The following is a 13,262-nucleotide window of genomic DNA, read 5'->3' on the forward strand; positions in this document are numbered from 1 at the left end:
CCGTTCCACATCCTTGGCAGTCTAAAGTAACTCGGAAGCATGGCACAGCGCTCACACAAATCAGCTGTGTGGCGTTGAGTGCATGTGGGGGGTCTGTCTCCGTGGCCCAGTCTGGCTCAGGCCACAGATGAGCACTGGACTGTGGACTGGGGGTTGAGGTCCTCTGATCTAGACCAGTGGTTCTTAACCTTGGGTAACCCAGGTGTTCTTGGACTGCAAGTCCCAGAAGCCCCAACCAGCATAGCTGGAGGTGAAGGCTCCTGGGAATTGCAGTCCAAGAACACCTGGATTACCCAAGGTTAAGAACCACTGGTCTAGAGCAGTGGTTCTTAACCTTTGTTACTCAGATGCTTTTGAACTGCAACTCCCAGAAACCCCAGTCAGCACAGCTGGTGGTGAAGGCTTCTGGGAGTTGCAGTCCAAAACTCCTGAGTAACCCAAGGTTAAGAACCAGTGGTCTAGAGGATCCTCTCTTGTGCTCATTAGCATTCACTCTTGTTAAAAATAGCCCTGACAATTGCTTTGTGTTTGGGGAGAAGTGGTTTACTGATGTAAAAAGGAGTCAGCTCCTGGGATTTCCCCTTGCATGGTGTTACTTTGTGAATGGTAGTGGTGCTGGGGGATTACTGTTCAACACCTTAACCATTAGCCTGTAGAATGTCTCAGGGTTCCATGATACTCTATGCTATTTCACATATACATGAAAAACCTGAAGGAGCCTGTCCAGAATTTGATAATTAGGTACTATCCATGACACCCAACTCCATCTACTTTTGAAGATCTTCCAGGAGGCCCTTCTCTCAATCTCTCAGGACCAAGTGTGTGGTACTCAGCCCCTGACAATTTCATCTACAGTACTCTCTTAGACAGTTGATATTCTGCTTGAAAAAATAACCTTACAGTCATTAAGTGTTTTCTGTTTCAAGTTAAAAATTCAGTGTGAAAAACAACAATATTCCTGCATGAACACCAAATCAATTGAGTCAAATGAGTTTTTTACTCCAGCTCCCAGAAGCCCCACGCAGAATATTGAAAAACAAGCTGCCCTACCAAATTGCATATGTTTAGGGTCTCCACACATGGTTCATTATTGCTCTAAAAATTATAACTTTGATACTTGAACTCAGATCAGCACTGAATTTGGAACAGATATAGCAGACAGTCAACTGTTGCTCTCAGCCAAATTTGGGGAAGTTTTTTAGGCAAAGGAGTTTAGATTTATTGTTTTTAAATAGTAAACCTGTCCCCCCTGTGCAGACACAAATGACCATCCAAGCTGTTCTTGCTTCTCTTGTCTCCTAGTAATCATAGTACAGAACATGTGCTCATTTTCTAGGATCATCTAGCACTGGGTAATTCTATACGAGGGAAGTTTCTGTTGGAATTTATGTGTAGTATGTGTATATTTAACTTCTGTTTTGAAAACCCAGAATATTCCATTCTTTTTTTAAAAAAACAAACAAACTAGTTTATGAACTTGGGATACTGTGCTTCCTGCATCCATTATCTAAAATGCCATGAAATGACCTGATATTGCTGCACAATCTTGCTTCATATTGCCAGCAGGAAAAATGATGGCAAGTATTACATAGCAAAGGGCAGCCTGGATGTTAATAACACCAATGCCGGCAGATAAGTTGGTCTGCAGAGTCATCTCTTGTGCTCACTACCATTTGCACTTATTGAAAAACAAGCCTGACAGTTGCTTTGTATTTGGATTGAAATGGGTCAAGTGATGAAAAAAGAATCAGTTTCTGGGATTTTCTCTTGCCTGGTGTAACTTTGTGAATGGTATATGGCTGCAGAGCCAGAGGATAGGAGCCTGATTCCCCACCATGCCTTCTGGAAGAGTTAGCTTGAGTAAGGTAAAGGTAAAGGTTCCCCTTGACATTTTCAGTCCAGTCATGTCCGACTTTAGGGGGCAGTGCTCATCCTGGTTTTCAAGCCATAGAGCCAGCGCCTGTCCGAAGACAGTTTTCTGTTGTCACGTGGCCAGCGTGACTAGGGAATGCCGTTTTACCTTCCCACTGAGATGGTACCTATTTATCTACTCACATTTACATGCTTTCGAACTGCTAGGTTGGCGAGGAGCTGGGACAAAGCGACGGGAACTCAGTTGCGTGGATTCGATCTTACGACTGCTTGGTCTTCTGACCCTGCAGCACAGGCTTCTGCGGTTTAGCCCACAGCGCCACCATGTCCCTTGAGTAGTGATAGGTAAAGTGCAGATTCCCAGGAACAGCCCCAGAAAAAGGGGGCTGTAAACAATTTCACTGTACTTTCTACCTAAAAAAAAACTCTGGAAAGGGCCTCCATACATCAAAGTTGATGCAACACAATTATTTATTTTTATGATATCCACTCCAGCTTCACTAATAATTGAATATGGATGGCATTCAGTAGAGGAGCAAAGGACCTAAGTCCCAGAATTACCTGTCCAGTGGAACAAACATGGGGAGTTTATGCAAAGGAAGCTGCTACAAACAGGAAACTACTATTCCGTGTTACACCTATCCAGCCAGCGAGAAATACCAGGCACATATAATGACAGGGTTTGAGAAGACCTCAAAAGTCGTTGAATCATTTTTTCTTCTAAGCCAATTCAGTAAGTGAATTTACAGGATGGAGACTAACATTACAACAGTGCTACCACTACTGAAATGGAATAATGTTATGCATTGTTAAACATTCTAGATTTGGGATAGTGTTACTGCAATCATGTCAGGGCCTACTGGATAGTAAACTGTGGATAGGAAAATGTATCATGAACTATAATATCACAAGTCTCTTCTGTGGCTCCTAATACTACCCATGTTTCATAAAATCATTGTTACGATTTACCACTCAATTTCAGTGGAACATGGCTCAAATGGCTGCTTAAGTCAATAAAATGGTAATGTATTTAATATTAAGTGCTGATGGAAAAAAAGAACTTTAGCACTGACTGAATTAATTAAAGGAAACATTTAATTAAGCTTAAATCTCAACTGCTGCACCATTTCCTCTTTCTTAAAACTGCCTTTGCCAGCCTTTGCTGTTTATGCAACTAGTTGCTATTAAATCAAAAGTTCTTGATTCTCAGAAAAATCTAGAAATTGTACAATTAACGTCATTTATCGTATGATCAATTAAATGGGATATTTAATTTTAATTTGTATTAATTTTAATTAATCATATATCTTCAAATTAAGTCTTGATCTAAGTCTTATTCCATTTTGGGGGAAACATGAAATAATGTCTAGTAGGTAAAAAAAATGGGGTCATGAAGAGTCGGACACAACTTAAAGACTAAACAACAACAGGGAAAAAAACTGTTTTTAATAGTAATAATTACTTAAGCCTGAAATGGATTTGTGATAGCTAATTTATTTCTTAAAATTAACAAAGATTATTATCAAAAGCATAAATAAAATCAAAGACACATGTATAAACATATGTACACAAATATACACTCTTCACTAATGTCTGTTTCTGATTCACTCTTAGAAGTACAGTGGTGCCTCACATAGCGACGTTAATCAGTACAGCAAAAATCGCTGCAAAGCGATTTCGTCGCTATGCGATTTTTAAAAGCCCATAGGAATGCATTAAAACCCATTTAATGCGTTTCTATGGGCTTAAAACTCACCTTAAAGTGAAAATCCTCCATGCGGTGGCCATTTTCGCTGCCCAGTAAGCGAGGAATCCACACGAAAACACAGCAGGCGGCCATTTTTTTACCTGGAGGCCATTTTGGAACTGCCGATCAGCTGTTAGAAAATCATCACTTTGCGATAATCGGTAAGCAAAACAGGGTACCGATCATCGCAAAGCGATTTTGCCCATTTAAAACATCGCAATGCGATCGCAAAAACTTTGTCGGTATGTGATTTCGTCGTTAAACAGGGCGCCCATTAAGCGAGGCACTACTGTATACGCAGACACACAGAGAAAGAGAGAGAGAGATTTTCTCCAGCTGCAATGTGTCAAAATACTATCATTCACATTTGTTGTAAAAACAGCCCTGAAAAATTATTTCTGTTTAGCTGTGGTTAACTGATCAAAAATAGAATCAGCTTCTGTTATTTTCCCTTGCTTAGTGTCTCTTTGTGAATAGTAGTGAGCACAAGAGGGTATCCTGTAGATAATCTTAACTGCTGACATTGGTGTTAACATTCAGCCTATCCTTTGCTAAGTAAAGCATTTAACATAAAGATTGAGATCCTTTTTCCTGCTGGCAAAGCAGGCACAATATCATGCAGCAATATTTGGCTATTTCCTGGTATTTTGAATTGTGGATATATGTAGAAGCACAATACCCCAGATTCACTTTGATGAACTGAATCAGTATTACACTCATTGGAACCTACTCAGATTGAGACTAACTACACTTTCTTGTGCAATTTACTGTAGAAAGCAACAGAATTTGATTTCAGCTTATGCTGGTTTCTAGTCCAGTGAGCAGACTGTTATATTAACAAAAACTTTTACCATTTGGAAGTGAAGCACTGTTGATGGTTATTACACCTGTGTGTTAATATTTCACAGAATTAATTCTTTTAAGGTTTTACGTTATATATAGAATATTATCTTTGTGAAGTCATACACAATAATGCTGTATTGTGTTATGCCATAATAAACAAACAAACAAACAAACAAATACCTATGCATGTTGGTGGTTGCGTCCAATGACCATTATGGCAAGTTACTTCTGCATTTCCATCCATTCTGTACAGGATTTGGCATTTATAGTGCACGTTTTCTCCCGACAGATATTCAGACTTGGCCATTTCCAGAATGTCTCCATTCTCTATAGAAGGTGGGCGATCACATCTTCCTGCAACATCTATGGTGACACATTGAATTAGAGAAGGAAACTGTTAGGTGACACACATGAATAAGCCACCACAAAGCTCAAGATGATTTACACAAACATGCCAATCATTATAATGTTGCCAAAGATCAGAGCGGCCTGCAGAAAATTTATTTCCAAACATGATCATGACTATCAACCAATGAGTTGGGGAAAGCCCACCTCTCCCACTATGCCAAAAGAAACTCCACATGGAGTTCAAATTTGAAGCCTGGGCTTCAAATATGAAGAAATAACAAATCTTCTCCATGAAGCCTTGATAAAACTTTGTTTCAAAAATACCCTGCCTAAGTAACAGATTCCTGAGCAATTAACTGATAAAAGCTGGTGGAAATATTTGAGCAAGAGATAAAAGGAAGAGAAGGCAATTTAATGACAAGTCAAAAGTATAATAACATAAATCCTCTGCCATAGTAAGAATTGTAAATATTTCCATCAGGAGATAAGTGGAAGAGCGGAAAGCTATATGTAAGCATGTAAAATAAAAATGAAACAAAGTATAACAGGGAACATTTAAAATGTCATGTTTCTTCTGTTGTTAATTGTCCTTTCCCTTTTATTAATACAAACTGTATAAAATCTCCCCAAATATAATTATAGTCTTCTTCAGCAATTCCTTCTTTAATTTAACATAACATGTTTTCTTATTATTAATTGCCATTCCAAATCTCATTCTACCATTCAGGTATTTGAAAATCATTCTAATGACCATTTTAACTATACCAAAAGATATACCGTAAGATAGTTTAATAATTCATGCATTAAATACTGCAATAAGAACAGTAAAAGAAGTACAGACAACTAGATTATGTTTAAAGGAAGATTTTTAATATTAAATACCTGACAAACAGTTATTGAAGATATTTCCATACTGCTGTTTGATTGCCCCTCCTCCCGCTCAGTCTGCAATCCACGAAGGCCTTGCAAGGGGTGGGTGGGAGGGTCTACTATATTTTGTCCTGTTCCTCCTCTGCCTTATCCGAGGGGGTGTAAATTGGGAGGGGAGCAGATGGGAAGTCAGAGTGATTTCGATCCCGCCTCCCCAGAAAGACACCCAGGCTCTTTCTGTGCTTTCCTGCGAGGAGATCCCCCTCTTTCCCCAGATCCTTAAAGCACCCTTTTTTGGTGGGTGGCAAAGGATTCCCTTTCTCTCCCCCCAAGAAGGAGAAAGCGCAGAGGGGGGGGCTTCCATGAAATGCTTGGCAGACCCTATTGGTGGTGGGGGAGGAGGAAGAATAAAGAGGCTCTCCTGCCCCCCATGGGGGTCTCCCCTCTCCGTTTTCTGCCCCATTGAGGCTCTGCCCCATTGAGGCTCCGCCCCTTCTGCTCATCCCCTCCACCTGCTTTGTTCTAGCACCTCCTGCCCCCGTTCCTCTTTTCATTCAGGAAAACCAAGAGCTAGCAAAGGGGGAAAGGACACTTTGCAAGGTGGGGTGGGGTGGATGGGCTTCCTCACGAGATTCCTGCCAGAGGACCGGCAAGGAGGTCAGCAATAGGGGGTCCAGGAACAGGGTGGGGACTAAGGAGTTGCAGAGAGATATTTTTAAAAATACCCAGAAAAAAAGCCTTCCTCCCCAGAGACCGGGCAATCCGGACCGGGCCCCTCCTCCCACTTGCTCTGCAATGCAAGAAGGCCTTGCAAGGAAGGGGGGGGGGAGATGCATCTATTTATTTTTGTGTGTTTGTGTCAGCTCCTCTTCCTCCTTCTTTCCCCAGATCCTACAGGCAGCCTTTGGTGGGGGAAGGAGGGGGTGTCGCCAGTGGTGGGATTCAGCAGACTAGCAAACGGTTCTGCAGAATGGATAGTACATTAGGTATCGATTCTGTAGAAGTGGTGCGAACCGGCTGAATCCCACCACTGCTTCAGGGCCCTTGAGCTGGGGAGTTGGGAGCAGGTTGCAGCACCAGTTTCTCTCCTCAATTATATTTTCTTTGAACTCTTTCAGTTTCAATACCATCTAACTTTTTTTCTTCTAGGTTGCATTTCTGCTAAAGTCTGGACTTCTCTATCCACAATTTATTTCTTCTCTAAGTCTTTTACCTCCTCTTATTACCCCTCTTTTTGTCTTTTTAAATTAAATTCTTACTTGACAATTTGCCCAGATACAATTCCCTTTATAGTGTATCATATTACACTTTGTTTCCTCTTCTCTTTTTAATTTACCGTACCTCTTTCAATTCCTTCTCCATTTTATCAATTACATTTTTATTTTACTGTAATTAAATCCATTTCCATCTTTCTGCTTCTTTATAATCACATTTAGTTTTAAAATCCATATTAACTATAGCACAATCCAATATCTTAATTGTATTTATTTGTGTCTCCTCCACTCTAGTTAGTAAATCACTCAATATAAAGATATAATATATCATGGAGTAACATCTTGGCTATCCAAACTATCTGAAAAGGGTCATCCTGGAGAAAATACATGTCCTGTTGTATTTGTCTCTCTTGTAGCACAATTTTGCAGTTGCCTTCCCCATATCTCCCCCTTCATGTGTAATGGCTAATAAATATTATGTGAAACATCTTATTTGCCTCCACAAATTACTTTTGAAGGTAAATCTGGATATAGAGAAAAAAACCTAGACTAGAAATGGGCATGAATTGATTTGGTCCAGTTCATCTAAATTCATATGTGCAGCATTCCCTTCCCTACCCAGCTGCCCCACTCACAAGCTTGTGTGCATTGGCTAGGTCCTCTTCCTGGGGCAGCTGACCAGTCTGGGCAGGAGCAGTGATTTCCCTTCTTTGCCTCCTCTGACAGCCACCCACTCAGACAAGGAGGCAGGGCAGGGATTCCTTCCCCGCAGCCTCTGAGCAGGTGGTTGCCAGAGCAAGCTGATCCCAAAGGGGCTGCAAAACACGTCAGGTGGGCTGTCCTCAGATTGGTGGGTCTGATTGCACCATACTAAAGATTCTACAGTCTTCCCTCAAAACATGTGGTTAAACAAAAAAGTGGTGCTGGTGGGGAGACAGCCTGTCAAACAGTATTCTCTCTTTCATTAGAACAAAAAAGTACCTCTGCACTCTGGTAAGTTTATCCATTCTCTCTTCAAACACATTGCTGCATAAGGTCCAAAAAGACTGTAGGATGGGAGGCATCGATACTTCACTTTCTCCAGAGGAAAATACCATGGTTTTCGAACTCCATTAAGCTGACCATTTTCAATATCAGGTGGAGGAGAACACCTCATATCTGAAAGGGTAAACAAAACAGTATGTGAAAGATGGTTTGAAAATACACTTGGTTTCCTAAATCAATGTTTGTATACAGTGGTGCCCCACATAGCGATGATAATCCGTGCAGCAGAAATCACTGCAAAGCGATTTTGTCGCTATGCGAAAATAAAAAGCCCATAGGAATGCATTAAAACCAGTTTAATGTGTTCCTATGGGCAAAAACCTCATCTTTAAGTGAAAATCCTCCATACGGCGGCCATTTTTGCTGCCTGGTAAGCGAGGAATCCGGGCGAAAACATAGCAGGCGGCCATTTTTTTTACCCAGAGGCCATTTTGGAACCGCTGATCAGCTGTTGGAAAATCATTGCTATGCTATGATCGGTATGCGAAACAGGGTACCGATCATCGCAAAGAGATATTTTCCTATCTAAAACATTGCAATGCAATCGAAAAAACGATCGCAAAAAATTGTTGCTATGCGGATTCGTCATTAAACGGGGCACCCGTTAAGGGAGGCACCACTGTATTTAGTAGGCTTATCTGCAGAAAATATATATATAGGCCTCAAAACCTGCCTTATAGATTGGGACAGAAAATGTCCCATCTTAAACACTTGGATCGCCATCATGGTTCATCTTGGACCAAGAAAGACCTTCACTTTGTTTTATTTTCTGAATCCTGGAATATTCTCCCAATTGATTAGATAAGAAACATCAACAAAGGCCTATACCCTCCCACTTTTTTCTTTTTTAGCAGACTAGGATAATATTTCCTATTGTGTTTACACTTTCTGAAAGTATGAAACCTATAAAAATTTGTAACAATTGATTCAGATGCTGGACACTTATGGATCAAAAACACCATTTGAGTCTGTTGTTATTTAGTTTTTAAGATGTGTTTGATTCTTCATGACCCCATGAACTAGAGCACGCCAGGCCCTCCTGTCTTCCACTGCCTCCCAGAGTTGGGTCAAATTCATGTTCGTCACTTCGATGACACTGTCCAACCATCTCGTCCTCTATCATCCCCTTCTCCTCTTGCCTTCACACTTTCCCAACATCAGGTTCTTTTCCAGGAAGTCTTCTCTACTCATGAAATGGCCAAGGTATTGAAGCCTCAGCTTCAGGACCTGTCCTTCCAGTGAGCACTCAGAGTTGATTTCCTTCAGAATGGATACACTTGATCTCCTTTCAATCCAGGGGACTCTCAAGAGTCTCGTCCAGCATCACAATTCAAAAGCATCAATTATTCAGTGGTCAGCCTTCTTTTGGGCCCAGCTCTCACTTCCATACAACACTACTGGAAAGACCATAGTTTTGACTAGACCACTTGTGTCTAGAAACAATCAAATCGGGATGAAAGCCATTGTCTGCACTGCGTACATCAAAATCAGTAGGTCAAAGCTGTTTGGATGAACATGGAGGTAGGCCTGGGACAGATGAAATACCTGTCATTCAGCATTGCATATAAGATGAAGCCTACATGTGTTGCAGTGAATGTGTTTTTCTTATCACATGAAGGTATATAGGGAGAAAGAGTACATGCCTCCTTGCTGATTGTTTTGGGCTTTTCTTGGGATATTCTCCACCCTGACCATTATGGAACAGTATGAAACCACTTCACTAGAATGCAGCAACATGAAAACATGTTCTGAAGATGCATTATGGTTAGATGGGTTGTTTAAACCAGTAAGCTGTGTCTCTGAAGACCAATGGCCCTGGATGGGTCTGTCTACATAGTGTGCTCCATCATTTGTCAATTGTAACTACTAGGTTGGGAGCATCTTAAGACATTTTAAAACACAAAATGACAGTCCAAACCAAAAGAAATATTTTTTTTAAAAAAAAGAGAATCATAAAAATTCCAACAAGCAGATACATACAACTGAAATTTAGTTAGTGATGAAGGTTTAATATTTAATACATTTTTTAAAATTTATCTTGCCATTAAATATATAAAAGGAATTCATTAATGGCTTGAAGATTTTCTTTCTGTTTCTTTATATTACCATTTGCACTTATTTGTTCCATAATCCAAGGAAGGATTTGTATATTGATTGCTTTTTTGAGTTGTATATAAGATAGAATCATGACACATTTTCCATACTGTTATTTTGGCTTCACTTCTAACTACTCCACGCTGCTCTGTTGGTTTATTTGCCACAGCAATTTGTCACAGTTCAGAATATCAGCAGTTTAAGGTTAAGAGTTTGGTGGTCTTCCAGCCCGGCAAGCTGCCATGAGCATTAACATTATTAATTGCTTGGACACCCTTTTTTCTTGTTCATTCTCTCTTACTGTTGATAAACCCAATGCTGGTGTAGCACGGATAGTTTGATGTGTAGTATTTGCCATCCAAAAAAAGACACATTGCTATCCTCTCTGCAGAGGAAGGAAGTGGTAGTATCAAAAAATAGGATTACACTCCACTTGTGTAGAACAAAAACAGACCAGTTGGGAAAAGGACAGGTTATATGGTTAGGGCAGTGTTTGGAGGTCGAGATCTGTCAGCTGAATGCTACATTAGAGTTCTTGCATCTTAGAGGTGATGGAGCAGACAATTTTTTGTGTCACAAGGATCGCCACTCACAAAGTACCAGTTTCAGAAGGTTACTTCCCAGGCCTTGTGCAAGGCCAGGACACATGGTTGGCATTTTGGGACACATTCCTTTAGGATTGGCACTGCATCTACGGTGGCTGTCCTAGGATATGATGTTGAGGATATTTTAAAAAATGGGCAGATGGTCATCTGGCAAATACCACACATATGTTCGCCTATTACCATAGTGTTAAGTGCTGCTTGTTATCTATCGTTGCAGGTACGGAGAAGCTGTTGGCCTGAGTTTGAGTTCTGTTATGTGCGTATAGTTATGTCTTTTGGGCAACCAGATATGCCAGACAGACCAGTTGGGGTCGCAACCTGGGCCTTGCAGATGTGGCTGCAGTGGAATGGAGGGGACGGAGAGGCATGCTCTAGGATGGTTTCTTTGAATTGGCATCCCCAGGTACTCTGGATGTGCCCCCTGATATTCTGGTGATTCATTTGGGAGAGAATGACTTGTCCCAAAAGTCGGGCAAGTTGCTGATCCTCCAGGTCATGGCAGACCTAAGAGCTTTTGCAGCACGGTGCCCCAAAACATGGATCATATGGTCGGCAATTATTCCATGTTTGGTGTGGAGAGATTTACAAGGGAATCTTAGGGCCAAAATTTTCAGCATGGTAGAAGGCATGGGACATACTAAGTAGTCCCTATGCTGTGGCGGGTAGTGCTAAAGATAAAAAGTTAGTTGAGTTCAGCTGAATCAAAGTATGGAAGGTGACTCATGCATGGGAAAAACTAAGGAAGGAGGGTATTGGACAGCCACAAACAGACAGGGCTCTGCTATGATGTAGGAGACCAGCTGTAAACTCCATGCTGGGTTTCTCCTAGAGGAGTCAGCTGGAGATCTTAGGCATCCTTAAGAAAGCAGAGATGTTTTGGAGCCTTTGGTTTTGAGTGTTGGGTTTAGCAGGATTTTTCAGAACCTTCTCCTATCAAATTTATGGGAAAGAAAGGAGAGACAAAGGAGATGAGTAAAAATCAGACAAGGAAGAGGGTTTTCTCTCTCTTGTTTTCTTTTTAAAAAAGAGAGTAAAAAAGGAAACAGATGATTTTTTTTTCCTGAGGTGAAGGCAGGGAGTCAGTGCTTTGGGGTTTAATTTATTAACTCCTTGTCTTTCCTGAGCAGCTAGAAGTGTTATGGATAGTTCCTTCACTTCAGACAGAGAATTCAACCCTCTCTCCATCCCATTCAACATTATTTAGGTTTGTCAGAAAAGAAAGAGAAAAATCTAAAGAATTGATAATTAATATAGTTTATTATATTACACTGCAGTGGTGGCGCTGCAGGTTAAACTGCTGAAGCCTCTGTGCTGCAAGGTCAGAAGACCTGCAGTCGTAAGATCAAATCCACATGATGGAGTGAGCTCCCGTCACTTGTCCCAGCTCCTGCCAACCTAGCAGTTCCAAAGCATGTAAAGATGTGAGTAGATAAACAGGTACCACCTCGGTGGAAAGGTAACATTGTTCTGTGTCTAGTCATGCTGGCCACGTGACCAGAGATTATTGTCTGCGGACAAACACTAGCTCTATGGGTTGGAAAAGGAGATGAGCACCGCCGCCTACAGTTGGACACGACTGGACAAATTTTCAAGGGGAACATTTACCTTTTTAAAAAATATCAAATATACTTACGTTTTGTCAACGATCATATACTTTGTCCACAGCGGTGAGTCCCAAACTGTGGCCTTTGCCATAGTAATGTATTTATTTATTATTTATTTCTTTAAATTATTTATATGCCATCTTTCTCCCCATAGAGGATGCAAGCTGTTCATAATGAACTTAAAAACACTATCTAAATATCACGTTTAAAATATCACCATGGCAAGATTGGACATCTCAAGGAATGGGCACAACTCATGCACCAGCTTTAACACTGAAAATGCGCTCCCGGCCAGTTGACAACTTTCTCAGTTGACAAATCAATAAGCTGATTTACTGCATGGAAATGGGGCGACTCCATTAAGCCAACTGTCAGTTCTTGAATTTTAACAGTGATATCTGGGTGCTGTGAGTAAATACCACTAAAGTGTGATTCCCAGACCTTTTCTGGTATACAATTATTGATTCTACTGGATCTCACAGCAGCTTTTGATACCATCAACCATCTCAAGTAACTTTCTAGGGTGGGTCTTGGAGGTGCTCTTGTGCTGTCCGATCCTTCCTGAAAGACCTAACTTAGAAGGTGGTATTGGGGGATCCTGTTTGACATCCTGGCCATCTGTCTGTGGTGTCTATTAGGGCTCAGTCCTGTCCCCTATGGTATTTAACTTCTACAGTATATCACAGAAGTGAGTACACCCCTCACATTTCAAAAATATTTTAGTATATCTTTTCATGTGACAACACTGTTGTCAACTAATTGTTGTGACCACATTTACAGACCTTATTGAGAATTATGTCAACGGGCCTGATGGTTCACCATGTGATTACTGATAATTGACTAATAATGATTCAATAGGGGCACACTCCCCTTGGCCAGTTCCTGGTGTAGGTCAATCACCAAGGCAACAAAGCTCTCTCTGTTCCATACCCAGGCCTGAACCCAGACTGAAATGGATCTAGATAACTGACTTTATCCAGGAACCTTTGGAGGTGAGATGCCACAATACGCTCCAAGAATT

The 13,262-nt window shown here is 41.0% G+C and overlaps 1 protein-coding gene across 4 annotated transcripts in view; it reads right to left on the reverse strand.

The window, feature by feature from the left end:
* Nucleotides 1-13,262, reverse strand: part of CFH (complement factor H) — a 275,435-nt gene that overhangs the window by 8,393 nt on the left and 253,780 nt on the right. For all 4 annotated transcript variants that reach the window (XM_078392301.1, XM_078392302.1, XM_078392303.1 and 1 more), the window contains 2 exons: nucleotides 7,876-8,052; nucleotides 4,643-4,825 (listed from right to left, as the gene is read on the reverse strand). In XM_078392301.1, the coding sequence (XP_078248427.1) occupies nucleotides 4,643-4,825; nucleotides 7,876-8,052 (360 nt within the window). The remainder of the gene's footprint in view (nucleotides 1-4,642; nucleotides 4,826-7,875; nucleotides 8,053-13,262) is intronic.

Source organism: Pogona vitticeps, chromosome 4 (assembly GCF_051106095.1).
Source record: "Pogona vitticeps strain Pit_001003342236 chromosome 4, PviZW2.1, whole genome shotgun sequence".
NCBI classification, from domain to species: Eukaryota; Metazoa; Chordata; class Lepidosauria; order Squamata; family Agamidae; genus Pogona; species Pogona vitticeps.